This window comes from Oenanthe melanoleuca, chromosome 4 (assembly GCF_029582105.1).
Source record: "Oenanthe melanoleuca isolate GR-GAL-2019-014 chromosome 4, OMel1.0, whole genome shotgun sequence".
In the NCBI taxonomy this organism is placed as follows: domain Eukaryota; kingdom Metazoa; phylum Chordata; class Aves; order Passeriformes; family Muscicapidae; genus Oenanthe; species Oenanthe melanoleuca.
In genome coordinates this window covers 33,378,405-33,397,071 of record NC_079337.1, presented here as the reverse complement: position 1 = coordinate 33,397,071, position 18,667 = coordinate 33,378,405, and the positions used below count along the sequence as shown (strand labels likewise).

At 35.2% G+C, this 18,667-nt stretch overlaps 1 protein-coding gene across 1 annotated transcript in view; it reads right to left on the bottom strand.

Moving 5' to 3' along the window:
• Window positions 1-18,667, bottom strand: part of PALLD (palladin, cytoskeletal associated protein) — a 185,368-nt gene that overhangs the window by 100,999 nt on the left and 65,702 nt on the right. Inside the window, exons 6-10 of the mRNA XM_056489468.1 lie at window positions 18,008-18,082; window positions 15,318-15,459; window positions 13,778-13,801; window positions 5,287-5,406; window positions 4,215-4,527 (exon numbers count right to left, since the gene is read on the bottom strand). Coding sequence (XP_056345443.1) covers window positions 4,215-4,527; window positions 5,287-5,406; window positions 13,778-13,801; window positions 15,318-15,459; window positions 18,008-18,082 — 674 coding nt within the window. The remainder of the gene's footprint in view (window positions 1-4,214; window positions 4,528-5,286; window positions 5,407-13,777; window positions 13,802-15,317; window positions 15,460-18,007; window positions 18,083-18,667) is intronic.

Genomic DNA, 18,667 nt, shown 5'->3' with positions numbered 1-18,667 from the left:
AAAGTTCATTTGTGATTACTCTTTGACACTGTGTTAACAAAGAAACAAGTAACAGACAAAGACACAAGTAAAAAGGAAATTTCTCAGCAATAACTGGTTTTGGGTCATGCTATTCCTTGATCTGAAACAGGCAATGAAATGTGACTTTCAACCTATAATTCATAACACTTCTTACTTCCTCTCTTCTATTCTCCAGTAGTCTCAGAGATTTTCACAGTGATCCAAGATCACCAAAAAAAGACAACTAGGGCCTTGGTTCAAACTCACTGTTATCTACTGCATCCAGTCCACAGGTGTGCCAGGAGACATTATAACACTTTTTATACCTTTTCAGGATTTGCAACTTTTGCATAAGAAAGGAGTCTGAGAAGATGGGGAAAAAATTATTTCTTAGTACATTCTCTCATAAGGCCTCCTCTGTTTTCATATATTACTTGTTATTAATAAATTATAAACCTTAGTCCTAGTGTCTGTTGATCACTGAAATGGAAATGCTTCACAAAACTTTTTCATGCTTTAACTCCATTTCTGTTAAAACTGTATTGATATAGAACAAGATAAAAAGAAAGCATTACAAATGAAACATCTATATATTAATTGTGAAAACAAATGCAGCAAAGGCTCTGGACTTGTACTATTATCAAGGGATTAACTTTATGTGTAGTTATCCTGTTTCACATTTGAGCAAATTTAGTTAGCATTAGTTATTTCTACTACAGTAGAATATGTGTAGATCAAGGTTTTATTGAGGGTAGACTTTAACAGCAAGATAAAGATCTAAAGGTCCTTATCAACCTTGAAAGAGCACAGAAGATGAAACAAAAGAAATGGATATGGATGGACCTTTGCTCATGAATGTAAAGTTAGATGAATCATTGAACTGCTGCCTATTCTCACATATTGTTTTTCTATTCAGCTCTTCTTAATATATTCTAAACAGTTTCTTACTGCTTGTAGAGATCAAATACAATTATTATGGAAGTAATAAACTCCCTTTAAGTTTATTCTCTTAGTGCTCATTTTTTATGACAGACTTGGATAACACTCCAATACAAAGAGGCTGAACATGAGACAACATGAGAAGCTCTCTGGTCATGGAGCTCTGGCACCACATTGTAGTTACACTGAGTCTATGAACTTTAAAATGATGGCTTGTTACAAAGCCAACAAATATCACACATGTACATCCAGTAACCATATGAACACTATATTTTTTTTTTTCTCTTTCTGTTTTAACAGACACATAGAAAAAATAATAGTCCTACCAAGCCACTTGAATGGAAGTTCTTCATTTGAAACCATGGACATGTTATATACAGTTGTATAGAACAGTGTTGTGGTTTTTTTTGTAGACACTCACACTGAGGATTATAAGGGGTTTAAGGCACAGCCTTCAACAGACTTCACACTGAAATTAATATTAACACCATTTACCTAATTTTGAGAGATGCAAAATATCTTAAGATAACACACGTTGCTAGGGATCTTCTGAAACCTCATTTGTGCATTACATTGTTATGGACCAGAAAAGTCCAAGGCACAGTAATTGCTCAACCTGCTCAAATAGGTCACTGCAGCAGAGATCAGAATCACAGAAATCAGTGTTTTTTGTCTCAGTTCAACAGTCTTTCTACTCTACAGAAACTTATGCTGCAAACAAGATATCGAGAAATATTGTGCCTTTTAAATATACTTAGAATTATTGCCTTCTAGATTTCACTTTAGCAAAATATCTGTTGTTGACTACTTCCATAATTAATTCTATATATCTTTTTCCCATACATTTTTTTATATTGCCATATAACTATTTTAAATATTCTTAGGACCAGACTGAAGCAACAACTAATGATGCCTTAAGGATTATTAAAGTGTCTGTAACCACAACCTGAATGTTTTCTAGGACCTTAAAACACTTTTCAAGCCTGAAAACAACTACAGTAACTCCCTGTAGCATGTCCACTCTTGCATTACCTTGAACTGTGATAAATCATTATTTATAGGTGTTGGTTACAGCTACATTGCCAAGATGCAAATGTATTTCATACTTCAAGAAGGTACTCAGTCTCTCCTTCTTGTTAAATTGAAAATAATAATAATAAAAAACCCCAAAACCAGTCTATCATTCTCAAACTCTTTGCAATTACTTTCAATTATTTTGTTGGCTGAAGAAACTGTTTTCAGAAACTTCACAGATAAACCTGTTAAATAACTTATAATTTGAGACAAACTTGAAAACAAAAGATTATTTTTGAAATTTAAAACCAGTCTTCCTGAAAAATATACCTATTAATGATTTTCAGAAGCTTAAATCTCTCTCAATAGTTAACATTTTAGAAGTTTAAATAACTTTTAAAAAAAGTTATAAGTTTGCTTGCTCTTATTCACTGCTAGTATATGCTGATTTTATCATTTAGTACTCTATGGACAGATACAATTCCATAGATGAGTTCTTTTCAGATCATTCCCATGGTTGAGAGAGCTACTTTACTACTCAGCTAATTTTAATGTCATTATTTGGTTTGCTTTTCCTAGGGAAGCAGTTTTCCAAATGCCGAAAGCTGATTTCAAGTCTCTGCAGTCAGACATTTATTTTCTCCTCTTGTTGGCACTCTTTCCCTTCCTTATGCTATCACTGTGCTGAGGAGCAAAATACTTGGCTGAGGAGAAGACAAGATTTCAATTTCTGACAGCAACACAGACTTACACTGTCTTTGGCCAAACTGAACATGTATCTTGATTGCCATCAAGATCAGTCTCTTGTGCTTCAAGTGTTGTTAATTGCAAAATATAAGAATCGAGTGTAATTACACTAGGGATTCTAAGGTCATCAATTTGGACAGCAGCAACTGAAGGGACTTTTGCAATAGCACCCCTCTGACATTACTGTATTTTATGTTGAATCTATGTGTAAAAACAAAACAAACTTTGCACACATAGCAGTGAACATACAAAGAGAAGTCTTTTACACCACATTCTTTCCCTTATCTTAGGCAACCTTGCTTCTGGGAAAGAAACCTCTGGGGTGAAATTTCTTTTTTGATGCTCTGCTGGAGCCACTATCTCCTTTCTTCTGTCTTGCAACAGATATGCTAGGTACAGGACCACCTGGCTTACTCCATATCATACATCATCTGCAAGCTGCCATTCTCAGCAACCTCCCTCCCATACATGCAACTACCACCATATATATTTTTATTTCACTACTTTGTCTTTCTAATTCTTTCACTCCTCCTTTCCTTCTACAGTTGCTTAGAATGACAAAGAGCAACCGAAAGAAAAAATAGTGAGTAGAAAGGGAATACTGTTGGATTGCTGCCTCAAATATGGTTTTGTGCATTTAAATTCAACATGAATGCTAAAATAACAGTGTTTTTATATTTTGCAAGTTTCCTGTGAAAGCATGGAATAAAGGAAATGACCTTGCTAAGCTTGAAAACCAAGTTTCATGCTTCTTCTCGTTTCTCATTATAAAAATTATAATTTTTTTATAATTTACAATTCCTTCTGACTATTGATGCAAATGAAATAAAGTAGTGATTTAGTTCATCACACTCAAATATTCTTGAGGGAGATGGAAAAGAGGAGTCTGCACAATGTTAAAATCAAATTGTAAGTTAACAGGCAGCAGAACATCACTTATGCATAAGGTATCACCTTTAACAAAAGATAAAAAAATGTTACTGTAACTTTTTTACCACTCTTTTCTCCCTCCTTTCCTAGAACTCTGACTTTTCAGATTTTTAGCTATAAAAGAGGCTGAAAGCAGAATGAGATATATGTTATGCATAAACATAAGAAATAATAAAAACATTACACACCTGAATATCCACTGACTACACAAACCCAAGCACATGCAGAAAAAAAACCTAACCAGTGCTGAAACAGAAATAGCATCCAAAAATCTCAGGCCTTGCGGTACAGTGACTAGGGGAAAAAAGGCATGGAGCAACAGCCACTACAATATTTCTCTGTTTGTGACTTTATCTTAAACCTCTCTAAAGGCATTGGGATATAGAATGCACTTCCCTTTGACATGGCACTACGTAAAGGAAGCAACTGTCTCCTGTATCCAGCTCATTGGCACATAAATCACAGCAGCAGGAAGACTGTTCAAGGGACAGGCACAGTGACTGTCCATTTGTCTAATGCTAAATCACTTCGGGCAAAAAATATCAAGTTTATAGGAAACAAAAAAAACCCCCAAAAATACTCACAGCTTTGGTTTGGCAAGCACAGGTGGTGGCTCCTTTGTGGGTGAAAGCAAGACAGCTGGAGGTGGGATGGATATATCAACGTTTGGCTTGCTGTTAATCATTCCATTTACTCCATGAAGAGGATGAATGCCATTTGATTTTTCCTCAGATGAACTGAGCTGTTGTTGAAGGTCTATCACACCAGGTCTCAACTCAGTATTGTTTGCTTGGTGAGTATCTGTAGTTTTCTTAGGAGGAAGTTCAAGAGAGCTAATTTCAACTGGAGGAAGTGGTGGGAAATGATGGAAATCATCACTAGAGCATTCCAAGTTGGCTAAAAGAAATCAAAAAGAATGTCTCTTTAACAAGTCATAGACAAAGTACATGGTAAGTACAAGGTGTAGTTTTTTAAAGGTGAAGTATCTTTGGTTTTATGAAGGTATTTTTCTAGTCCTCTTATTGATAATTTATGCTGAATTAGATACACGGGTGGCTATTCATTTTCTGAGTTTGCCACGTGCAAAAGGCACAATTAGAAACCTAATGAATCCCTCCAAATTTGTTGCAGGAATCAAGGCACTAACTGAGATTGGCAAGTATGGACAACAACAGCTAAAACAGGACTTCCTGGAGTTTCAGGATCACTGAGGAAAAAATAATTTAAAAATGCTGAAGAATGCATGTATACATGGCGAGTTTACAACGGCAGCTGGGTTTGTGCATCCCACGACAAAATATATGGAAAAATATCACAAAACTAAACATACCATGTCACAGTGCTTTATTTTACAGAAGGCCACATTTAGTACATAATTTAATCTCTTTAATTTTGCCTCTGATGCCATCTAGTCTTGAACCCTAATGCCTAAGATATGCCAGGCTTGTGGCAGAACTTTAAAAATGTATTTCACATTAATAACAACATTAAACCAGGAAATGACCATAGGAAGCATTCAATTTGCTTTCTATGAATGCACTGAGGTTGACAAACCCCATGTCTTAGTGAAGCCATTTTCCACAAATTCCACAGATTACTTCACAGGTAAATTAATTATGTAAGATTTATGACTAAAGGCTCCTCTTTGTCACATACCTGAGCAGACAGTTAGTTGTGCACTGCTTGTTACTGAACCATGTTCATTTGTTGCTGTGCAGGTGAAAATTCCTGAATCTTCAGGAAAAGTTTCTGCTATTACAAGTGTACATATCTCTTCTGAAAAAAAAAAAAAAAAAGCAAAATAAAGTGCATCATAAACTATTTGAAGTACCATGTAGTGTTTTTGCACTGTATGTTAAAAGGATACCAGAAAGTAGACTTTAAAAAGAAATACTGGGAGAGCTGCAGAAGAGATTCCAACATAAATGGCTTTAAGGAAAATCGCTTTGCATCTGAAAGAAGTAAATCCATCAAGCTAAGTTTTCAAAACTGGCTTGAACAGTAATTTTGCAGTTACAAGTCTGTGCAGTCATTTTACAGACTCAATGTTTTTCTAATGCAGGATAGTACCAATTAATAAAAATGAATGTAATGATTTCCAGAAACAATTATCTTTGCAAGCTCTTTTAGTGTCTCTAAATAACACCATCAGTACAAATGTCACACAATTCTTTGTCTTTCTCTGAACTTTTTTTCTGTATTTAAGGCAATATTCAGATCAAATCCCATTTCCAGTTAAACTAGAAAACATTTATCACCACTTCCGGTTAGCTCTTCCATATATGCTATCCAGAATTAAAAACTCCAGATGCATAAATATTCCTCTTATGCAGAGTTTGGGAAAATAACTTCTGTTTCTGTCTGCACAGCAGTGAGAATGGACACAAAAATATAATAAAAAATATTATCTCCCAAAACTGTTTACAATGTAGTGGCAGACATGTTCTGTAGCTGTTTTAAATTTGTTTAATCTAATTTGATAAGCCATGGTATATGCTTTGATTATACCAGATCTTCTGTCAGAAAACTTGTGTGAAGGATATTAGGCTGTGTTTCACAGTAATTATTACTAAATCAATTTTATCAATTTATAATGGACAGATTTAACTGTTTAGGCAATATTTTTTCCAGTTTCTTCAAAGAAGTCACGTTATTCTATAATTGTAATGCTACTGTGTTCTTTTAAAGATGTCACAGTATAGATAACTTAAATAATCCTACTATTTACACAACAAACAGATATAATTTTATACCTGGACAATGCTACATTGCGTGTCTCCTTAATTAATTCAGAGTTTCTTTTGTTTATGCTGATTTTTTAGTCTCAAAATCAAAGCAGAGAAGTTTTACAACATTCAGTTTAATTTAATAAGAAAGAAAAATGCACTTTGCAATTTGGACACTTATACACAATCCCATATATTATCAAAAATCAGCTAATAAAAGCATACTGCAAAATGAGGAAAAGTACTTTTGAATCTAATAACTTCCATATGAAAATTATTCTGTAGAAGAGGTTCAGTAAGGTCAACTTCACTTCTTATAGTTCAAATAAGGAAAACATTTTCAAATAGCGGTTGTTTGTTTTTTTTTTCCCTGTGGAATGACAGACCACTGTCCCATTTAGACAGTTAACAAAAAAGTTATGAAATTTTTCCAATTATAAATGACAATATATCTAAAAACTTCCTGTACTGGAAATGGGCTAAAAATGAATGACTGACTAAGTATTTGGCTCAGAGTTGTTTTTCAGACAGCAGAACATGCTTTTTTTTTTTTTGGCAACACAAACCAGTCATTCTTTGTAACTGCAAGAGTCATGTCTGGTAATACTGTAGCACGTTGGATCTTATCTAACATAGATGAAGATTAATGACTCATGAAAGGTCTTATCAGGAAAGTAATGGGTAACACAAGCTAGTTTTTGAACTACTGAGATCAGCTTTTTTTAGAGCCTTGGTGTGTCATAAGCAGTTGAAGTTGTATTGTTAACCACACGTGCGTACTCCTGGACTGAACTGACCCTGGGGATGTAATCTTATACAGGCAGCATTCTAGTTTCCTGTTCATTTAACAGCAGAATGCTGAAAGCTGGGTATTTCAGGACTGCAAAAGAGGATCTCTTCACCAGGCTGAGGACTACTCTCTGAATGAGGGCAAAGGCACCGAAACAGCAAGGAGCAGAACTTTTTCAAACAGCAGAGGTAATTAATGCATAGCATTCTTCCACCTTTTTAAGTGTGTAAAATGATCATGTGAGAAGAGCCGATCTTCACTCTTCATTGACAAAAGAATTATAATGGATTCTACAATGATGTTCTTTGTTTACTGAGGAGGTATGTTTTAAAATTATATATGGTGGATTGCAGCAATCTTTGTAAAGAAATTTCAAAGTAAATAAATGATGAAAATAATCAGAGATTAAAATTTAGTCTTTTTAACCAGATGAACAAACTGCAACACATTTGCATAATCATAAGAATCATAAGAAAACAAGCTAAACTGAAAACATGAAAATCCAAAGAACAAATCAAAAGGCAACATGGGCAAAAAGCATGTGTGAACAACACACTGCCATCCTCTTTACCGATATTTCTCCTCCAAGCCAAGAATCACTCACCTCCAGGTCATTGCTAAAAAGGCTTACTACTGTGGAACACATATAAACAGCATACTAATTTGGCAAAGAAAAGTTCTTTCAAGATTTCCATAACACACTCTGGATATACTCAGTGTTCTGAATATTTTTCTACCTTTACATCCTGACTTCTATAATTATTTTACTTTCTGGTACTGTGCTAAGCAGAATCTGAAGATTTGAGGGAAATAATGTCTGTTCTACTTCCCGGCGATCATCAGCTGACAAATAACTTCATCACAGAAATGTGTTCCAGAAAGCAGCTCTGAAATGCTGTTCTCAGGGCCTTAAAACATATTTAACACTTGACTAAATGAATACAAAAGCATTTTGTTCACTGAAACATGTAAAATGCTTAGGCATGCAAGTACTTGACTGTTTTGTCAGTTATTTAGAAAGAAAGATTACATTTTACAGAGCAATTCTTTCCCTTTATGGTTCATGAGTCCATTAGGAAGAATAAACTTTGGTAAAACAGAAAACTGATGCATTTTAACAAATTTTATTACTGGCAATGTGTTTACTTCAGAATGTTTCTCTGTGTTACTCTTATATCTGCAACTTCATCTCTGAATGTGACCATTAGCTTCCTCCATAACAGAGGAAACAAGTACAATCCTTTGCTAGTAGCTGTTCATTCCGAAGCAATGAACACAACAACTTCTCTAGCTGTAGGTTCAAAGCCGTAAGTTTTCTGATACACAGAGACAGTGGGAAGGCACAGTTGTGGTTTCCTGGTAAAAATGCAACAAAACTGCCAACTTCTAGACAACTGGTGTTTAACTCCAGTTTATCTCAAAGCAATAGGCCCACTGGATTACTTCTCATCTAGATATCTGTGAATCTTTTATATAAAGAGAATAGAGAAGTGTTAAAATAGAGAAGAATATGCAGAGTAGCATAATTGTAGTATAACAGACCTATAGATGCCTTAACTTGCAATAACATAACAAAAAAATGTATTCAGTTTGCCTGTTTCTGATGATCACTTATTGTGTATACCTTTACCCAGTCAGACAGCAGCTCTGGCTTATTTAATAGGTTTCATGTCACTCAAGGAATGAAATGTAAAATTTTTAGAAGATGCACAAAACTGACTATGCTTGAAGATATCTCAAACAGCACTTACAAAAGATTGATAAGAAAATGAACAGCAAATGGGATTGTGAGAATTAAAATGCAGTTTTAGGGTTGAGAGCCTAGGTTACATGATTTGTAATCAATAATCAAGACATCTGCTGTCTAGCCAGATTGGGTACAATAAATGGGAACATTGCTATGGCAAGAAAAACTTTAGCACCTAAAACATTGTTCAGGTTTGAGGAGAAATTAATCCATTTATCACTGCCAAGGAAAAGTTTATGCTAAAGTTTACCCTAAGGGAGTTAGGATACTGTAGATGCCTAAGCTACCTAGTTTGAAGTAAGTTAGGTATATACATCAAGGCTGGAATGAATGCATTCAGCAGCATAGCTGTGAATATTACTGCACTCTAAAAAGCTTTAAATGTTTACAATCAGAGAGGAACGACAGTATTTTTTCTTTTAAATCACATAGTACAAAACAGATTAGATGTTTACGTTGAATTTGGAAGCATCAACAAGCAAGGATAGTTACAGCAGTCAGACCTAAGATAAGGTCGCTGACAGGAACAGAATTCTGTAGGTATCTTGGGAGCACAGACTACAATTGAAAATTTAATTGACAAACAATAAAACGTAAGTTAATCAGACCACCTTAAATTAAGGGGAATTATAGCCTATTTTCTGATTTTCTCTTAATCTGGTTTCTTGAGATATGGCTTATAGAAGATTGCTCTCTCCAAGCCCTTGGTCTTCAGCAGTGAAAGAAGAAGATTAGTTGTGATTCTCTTTTTTTCACCAAAAAGTGCAAGGATCTGGCATGCATAATGACCTACCAAAGCTTCTATGTTTTAAATTTCATCAGCTACCAGAAAGATTATTTTCTTGGTGTGGGGAAGCAGTAAGGATTTTTGCAACATTTGCCATGGATTTTCAGTTCCAAACATTATGTAGAAATAGGGGGGAATTTTTAAAGGAGTTACTTAACTAGAGTGGGGACTCTGGAACACAGTAGTTAAACAGGAAACAAGAAAGCACAATCCAAGAGAAGTGATGACTATCTTTTGAGATGTGTTTAGTGAACATACACAGTATTGTGCTTAGTAAAAAAAAAAAAAAAAGCATGTATATGTGGCAATTCCCTGGCAATTTAAACAAAATTACTTCATACAGTTTTCTTCTTACATGCTGTTAGACAATCGTTCTAATGTAATTCAATACAGTTTGTGGCTGTCTCCAGACAGCTGAGTAATGGTCAAAATATCAACAGCTGGCAAGTGATTCCATGGGATTTTTCATTCTCAGGCAGCCTGTTTTTGAAGGATTCAATCAGTATAAAGTCAAAAGTCCAAAAAAGAAGTACAGAACAGGTAATTTGACAAACTGTGGTGTTGGCTTTGAGTAATCTGACTACCTATTAATTCACAAAGCAGTCTGGAGGGATTTGCAATGCAAACTGATTTCTGTCTAGACAGAAAAAGGAGTGCAAAACACATTAGAGTAGATAGAGTGTAACAAAGAAAAAGTAGCCAAAACCCCCTCTTTGCTTTCTAATTTCTTACCTTTTTGAGTCCATGGAATATCTTTCCTTTAAATCGTTAGTACTGACCTATCAAAGGACAGATTGCTATTGAGTGCTATAAAGTGTTTATTGATGGTTGGACTTTGGTTGATGACCAGCAATTAAAGTCATACCACAACTTGTTACAATTTATGTAAAATTCCATGGATGTTTCACACTTCAAAAAATTGTTAAAAAACATGTCCATCTTTCCAAATTCTGAATACTTATGTAGCATATGTATGTTTCCCTGTCAATCTTGCATATGTATTAACCATCTGTATTGAATAGCAGTTATGTGTTTGCTCATGAAAAATTCCCTCTGAAGGCATTGTTTAGTCTGGCTTCTAAGAGTTTGAACTACATCACAAACCAGTGCTGCATCTATTACATTTCTGATACCCATATCCAGCTTCCTGTTGTACAAATTTTAAGATTTTTCATGACATCCTAAAACCCAGTGTTACTTATTACCAGTGGTACTACTAACATAAAGAACATTGCTCATTATTTATGCCAAAAGGAAATATTTACATTTTGCTCCAACTTTATTTACATTCCCTTTGCACGCACAGTGACAATTCCTACACAAATAAGCCAGTAAGTGTACTATTATTAATTTTTGTAGTGTGTTAGACACTGTACTATTTAAGATACTACATTATTTAATAGGGCTTAGTAGGAAAAGATAAATGCACAAATCTTAAGGGATAGTATAGTACTTAGCTCAAGGAATCCAGGGAGAACAAAATACCAAACTGAAATTCTTTCACAGATTGAAAGCACAGGAAGGCACTCCTAAATATATATTGCAAAATAATTACAAGCATGAAAAAACCAATAATCTAACAACAAACCAGCCAGACTGCAATCAGGCATTCTCTACTGTTATGTCTATAAAACTGCAATACAGACACCAAAAAAGTTTTGAGATGTCTTCCTATTCTCGTCTTGCCAACTCCCTTTAGAATGGTATGAGGTATCACAGCATTAAATAACTTTTCTGTGCTTGAGAAGACTCAAGAAATGCACCTTTCATGTAAGAATCCCTTCCCCAGTAGCCTTTAGAAGACTTAAGGTATCTTATCTCATGGTCTACAAGATACCCAGAAATGGGAAGGAGAATATTCAGCATTTTTAACATGATAGCAGGTATGTGAGAGGGCTGTAAAAGTGATGAGTCAGAATCTCACCTTCTATTTCCTATTTCAGGTAGTGCTTGTGAATGCAAGTTGATAGTTTTGTGAACTAATATCAACATTCTTACTTCTTCCACAGCAATAATTGTCAGAGAGGTTATACAAACCTTGCAACTAATAATATAAAAATTAGCTGTTCACAAAAAAAAATCTTCTAGCACTCAACTATTCACACAAAGGAAACCTTTTCTTTCTAGCAAAAAATTGCTTCTCTGTTATACTAGATGATGCTCCATTCCCACACTAAAATATTTAGTTCATCTAGCAATATACACATTAGGTTTATTAAAGAAGGTGAAAGGGTAAAAAAAAAATTACCAAAATGAAGCAAACATTCATGACTATGTGTTTTGACAGAAGAGTTCTAAATTGGATATTAAAAAGAAAAACTCTAAGATAGTCTAGTAAATTTATACTTCTTAGAAACTTTTGTGTGAAATGTCCTTTCAAAAACTCCTTTCAGATACTATTTATTATTTTAAAGCATGAATTGAACACAATTCAAGTGATTTTGTAGTAAAGAAGCTCCTAGTTAGAATGAACCAGATATACTATATATGATTCTGATAATGTTGGTGGATTAAATCCAGAAAAGAATTTGCTATTTTAACAGGAGAAATGTTCCTCTGAGAAGAGGAAGAAAGTCAACCTATTGATCAGATTGTTTTTTCTTTTTAAGATATGAAGAAAAGAGCTAAACTGGGAGACTTATTCTGTAATATGTATTACAGGAGAATGTTCTAAGAAAGACAGAGAATTAAACATATTTCAACACAAACCTACTGTCCTTTATTTATTTTCATATCCAAAGGCTTGAGATTATATTGAAACTCTTCAAACTGTTTTGTATCCTAACTTAAAATATTTAAACCTTAAAGTTTGTGTTATATAAAATACTAATAGCCCATTGCTAGCACTTGGTCATGTTTTGATTCCTCATGAGAGGTTAATTTGGTTTTCCAATACTCTCCTTTCCTTCACATGGCTCTCACTTCAAGCCTCCACAAATGACATCACTCAGTCACATGTATTCAGGACATCAGCTAGAGATCATCTAGCTAATACTAGAGCTGATGATGTTGCACACCATGATCAACAATATTAACTGTTAGGACAGAGCATGCACACGTGTGTGTGTGAAATCTACATGTATAATGAACATGAAGCAAAACAAGTATATAAAAATTTTGTGAAGTAGCAAGAAAATTAGTGAATAGCTGACAAAGAACAGATTTTTCCTTCTTTCCTTCCTCTCATTTCCATGAAAATTAAATGAAAGCTGAATTTTTCCTAGTCTGTATCCTCATCACAGTGCTACTTTACAAATATCTCTCAGCTGCTAGGTCTGTCCTGCCTGTCAATTCAACTCCTCAAAGTTTAAAACATCCTTCCACTGCTAACATCTTTCAGTGACACTTTTTGGAAATACTCAGATCCTAGATAGAAAACTTTTCTGTTTTTTTTCAGTGTCATAATTAAAACTGTCTCCAAATTCAAGAATATTCAGGAACAACTGGCCACGCTCTTAAAGCAAAGTTCTGTAGTAAAGACTGTATTGCTGTCTTCTCTTCTACATGTTTGATAAGAACAATCTCAGTCTTTTAGCATCCACTTACTATTCAAGAATCTCCCCAAGTATATAATGATGTATAATGGGAAAATGAAGCACAGACAGAAAACCAGCAACTGGAAGAACAATTTTTACTTCTTGAAATCTAGGACTTTTATCTTGTGAATAGGCTAGAAAAAAAAATGAGTCAGTGACAATTTATTTATTTATTTTTTAAAAAAGATTGGATTTTACTTGTGTTTAAGACACATCACATCTGCCAAGCTGGATTGGTAGAACTAGCACTTAGTGGTTGGGTGTTATGTAATTCTTATGAGCACCATTTGGGTAATGGAATTTTATGGGACTTGTCCTTTTTCCCTCAGTACCATGCAAACCATTTACTCTCCTTGCTGGTCTAAATGGAATTTACTGTTTAACTAATAAAGGAATTGATGTAAAGGACAGAGTACAGTACGGGAGGTGTGATAAAGCAGCATTGTCTTTAAGGGGGTTTCAATTTACCAATGTTCAGCAGAAACACTTTTCTATTTGTGGCTTTAGTACAAATTTAAAGAGCAAGTGAATCAAGAGATTATTTTTTCATATGATTCTTACCAGGTTCAGTTGCAGATCGTGGCTCTGCATATCACATCACAAGGAGGGAAAACAAACAAGAAAAATTATATTAGAGATTGCATTAATAAATAGCAGTGTACTGAATGAACATATACTGAAATACTGTAAATAAGTAGAGAAGCTGTGCAAATGTTACAAAATCAACAAGATATAAATTGTTTGTCAGTAGCAGAAGTTCAATTATTACTTCTAGCCACTAGCACTGAAATGGGAAGAGGAAAGGACTCTATCCAAAACTGAATCCTGACAGACTAATTTAGTGATCTTTTTCCACCCTGCATTAAAAGCAGCCACTTAGATTTTTCCTTGAGCCAGTTTTGGCTGAGTGCAGCTGTGCCAGATGTGCTAGAACTTCAGTATGAACTAGAGTCAAAGACAGAGTAGTGAGATGCCACAACTGGCAAAATTAATTAATGTCTTTGGCAGCAGAATGCAGGCAAAGTTGGTTTTCACTTGGAGTGGTATCCAGTACATCTGGAATTGACTGAGGTGAAGACAGCCAGAACCTCTTGTTGCTAGCCATGCTAGAAACAAGGAGAGGAGTTAATTGCAATGTTAAACCAAATGCTAAGGTCCAGTGGGACCATGGGTGAAGATTGTAATGGCAATACCTTTAAATGGTTGTAACCTGTGATTTGAGTTGCAAGTTATAGGAATCACTATACCAGGAACAACATGAAACAATGGAGCAGAAGCCCTCACAAGAAGCAATGCAAGGGCAGTGATGACCTGGCCTGGGCTGGTCTTTGGTGCTCAGTGAGTCATGCAACACACCACCTCTCCTGTCCTGAGTATCATAACAACAGATGGAGCCCAAAGACATGGACTAACTGAACTCAAAGTAGGTGTGAAATTTTACAGGATGATACATAGACTAAAGGAATGATATCTGAGTATTAGACCAAAGGATGAGAAATGGTGGTTCATGAGGATCTCTTGGCTAGTGTAGGACCTGAGCATGACATAAATGGTATGGAATAAGGGAGTGGAAAATGTCCTGGTTTTAAGTGGGATAGAGTTAATTTTCTTCAGAGTAGCTGGCATCAGGCTGTCTTTAAGATCTGTGCTTAAAACAGCGATGGTAATACAGAGACTCTTTTTTATAAAGGCCTTTTCTGCTACTTGTATCTTGCTGACAGTGAGGAGGCTGGGGATGCACAAAGAACTGGGAGGGAACACAGCCAGGACAAACAAACTGCACTGATCAAAGTGATATTCCATACCATATGACATCATGCTCAGCACATAGATCTGGGTGAAGAAGGAAGAGAGGTAACATTCAGAGTTAGGGTGTTTATCTTCCCACCTTCTTCACCTTGGAACCTTTCTTTCCTCAGAATGGCTAAACACCTGCCAGCCCATGGGAAGGGGTGAAAATATTCCTTGTTTTGCTTTTGTATCTCAACCCACAAATTTTCTCACTCTTAGTTTTCCAATTCACTTCCCCAGCACACTGAGTGAATGAGGATCTGTGTGGTCCTCAACTGCTGGCTGAAGTTAAACCATGACACTGCCTTACTTTTTTGGAGAATTCTGAAGTCTGGAGAATCTTGAATTTCAATGCCCTGTCGAAACCACTTAACATGAATGGGAGGAGGTCCTCTGACCCTGCATTCCAATACCACCACTTGTCCTTCAGATGCTGTGGCATTTTGTAGCTCCTGAAATATAGACATGACAATTCAAACATTTCAGGAGCACTTCATATTCTTAAAAATGTCTTTTCTTCCCTTGGTAATTCAACTTTATTTTATTGTGTCATTACATTTTTGCAATATATATTTTCTTTCATTCTGATTGAATTTAATTCATTTATATACTTAACAATTACTGAATATGTTATTTACAAATACATTATTAAAAAGACCAAAGATGGGAGAAGTGCAGAAGTATTTAATTCCTCAAATTAACACAAGCAGATCACTGCAGTTTGAGCTTTCCATTTTTATTCTTCTTCCACAAGATGTAATGAAAATTCTGGAATTATCTGCACATTGACTGACTTAATCCTGAGAGAGCAGATGAGCTGATTTCAGGTCCAACTCTAGAACGTTTTCTGAAAGCTGAACTGCTTTTCATCTGAGCTATATATAACAAACTAAGCAAAATTAGACAATACCAATATGATTAGGATATGTTAACTTCACTTATATTAACTATGGGTTGCTTCTGAGACAGTACTCTGGCTATAATAAATCCTTGTACACATGAAAAATTTTGGAAAAGTCTAGATCTTTAATGGAGAGCTGCAGCAAGAGGGAAACACAGTATTTTAAGTAACAGAACTGACAGGTGATAGACACCATTTTTACCTTCCTTATTTATCTTAAGATTAGAAATCAAAGAGTCTTTTTTACTCTGCAGTGGCTGTCTCATTTCCTTTGCAATTTATTGACAAAGTTTTAGACCTTAATGCAGCAAAACACTTGAAGTTAGGTCTAAGCTCAGAGCTATTCCTAGTTTTTATTCATAGATCTCTAGTTAATCAAATACATAAGAATTTTGTTGCATGGAAACCTAAAAAGCTTTGAGCTGTTCACAGTACTTTGTATGGAGAGAAATTTATGTCAGGAAGCTGGATTAAGTATATACTTTGTTGTTCATATCTGGTTTGTTTCTTCTGTAATTAGTTTTTTTGTTTGTTTGTTTGTTTGATATGTCCCAGCTGTCTTAAGCAAGTTCATTCTGAATTTTCAGGACAAGAGATATGAGCATTAGGAAGAAACAACAGAGTTATGACTGATTTGGTAGTTTCTGGATGGGGGATGGACTTCTGTTTCCCACTCTTACTTGGAAATTGCCTGCCTCCAAACCTTGCAGTAACCACATTCTCTAATTTCTTGCATCTCCACTATTCACCCACCTGTGACACCTGCAGTATGGGTGCAGAATTATGAGGGACAGAATGAGACCTTTCTTGACATGAGACAGGAATATGATGTAGCCAAGCTAGGCAGCTCTAGAGAGCAGGGCTTACTCTTACTCTTATCTCTAGGCAAAACTCTTTGTTGTTCCATATAAATGTTTTCCTGAAGTAATAACCAGAAATAATTCATTTTGGCTTCAACAAGTAGTAATTAAATAATAATTATTACTATGGAAATCATTGTTTGAGTCATGATGAAATAATATTTTCAATTGAAGTTGCATTTTATAGATGAGGGAAGCATGCCATCCTTCTTTTGGCTGCTACCTAAATCCGGGTTCTAAAGTTTGATTTGGGATGAACATGAAAATAAATATTGACTTAAGTAATTACCTAAACTTCTCTTCTAAAACCTATATTCAGCAGGACTAGAGAAAGGACTGACCCTTGTGCTCAGCACTGGTGAGGCTGCACCTTGAATCCCGTGCTTTTGGCCCCCTCAGGAAAAGCACTGAAGTGCTGGAGCATGCCCAAAGGAGAGCAACAAAGCTAGAAAAGGGTTTAGTGCACAAATCCTATGAGGAACAGCTGAGAGAACGATGTTTGTTTAGTCATGAGAAACAGGGGCTTGGAGGAATGGTATTGCTTTCTACAACTACTTGAAAAGAATTTGTAATGAAGTGGGAGTTGGGGTCTTCTCAAAAGTAACACGAAATTGGACAAGAGGAAATGGCCCCAGGGTGTGATAGGGGAGGTTTAGATTGGGTATTGGGAAAATTGTTTTCAGAGAAAGGGCTGTCAAGTATGACTGCCCAGAAGTGGTTGAATCACCGTCCATGGAGGTATTTAAAAGCCATATAGATGTGACACTTATCAACATGGTTTAGCAGTAGGCTTGGTTGTGCTAGGTTAATGGTTGGGCTTGATGATCTTAAAAGTCTTTTCCAACCTAAGTGGTTCTATGATTTTTACCTTAAATTTTTTTTCTAAGTCAGAGTTAAAAAGCCTGTGCTATTTGTTCTTATCAGCCTATAAATTATTGTGAATGAGGCTTTGTCATGACTGTTGTATGTAATTGGTGCTTACCTTGCTATATTTTACAAAGATTTATCAAAGGAGAACAGTCACAGGCAGAAGACAAACTCATATGGAATATTAATTTAAATCCACTAGTAGAATGCATAAGAACTTCATTGTTGAGGTTGAAAAATATTTTCTTAGGAAGTCATTGATACTGAACAGTTTGAACATGATCAAACCTTCCTGCATTAGGATACATAATTTCCATATTTTCTTCTGGACTGTAAGAGTATGATATAAAAATCATGATGGATAAAGTATACCTTTGTAAAAATAGGTGCAGAATAGATAGGCTTGGGTCCCTCCAGATGGTGCAGGTATGAAGTTGGGCTTTGAATCTGCAAAGCAATGCAACAATGTTATAAAATGTACAGAATACTAGTTTCAATGATACGGCCCCCACGTATATACAAAAATGCAAACTCTTGCATCTGCAGTCTTATTACAGTGTTCTCTTCCTACCATACTTCTCGGGAGACACCACTATTTCACATCTGTTACATTACTGAAATCAAAATGCAAGCTTTGAAGGCCTCTATACTTTTAATGAAAATTTTGTATACAATTTTCTTTGCCTAAAAGTATTTTGAGAATTTGACTCCTGTTAACAGATTCAAGTAAATTCTTTGCACTGAATCATTTTTGCTTCCCCTGCTACTACACCTCTTCACTGATGCACTGATGAATAAATCCAGGTATCTGAAAGCTTATCAAGGTTAGCCTAAGGAAGGGAAAAGAATTTACCATGTACCAGTGGAAAGAGATTTTAATTTCGTTTGTATATTATAATTTATAGGTAAACTCTAAGTCAGTCACAGTGGCATTAAAGACTTAGTACAAATGAATAAACAATGATTTTCTGTATGTAACATCTAGATAGTAAAATTTATTTTTCTCTAAAAGGCCCAAAGAAATTACATCAA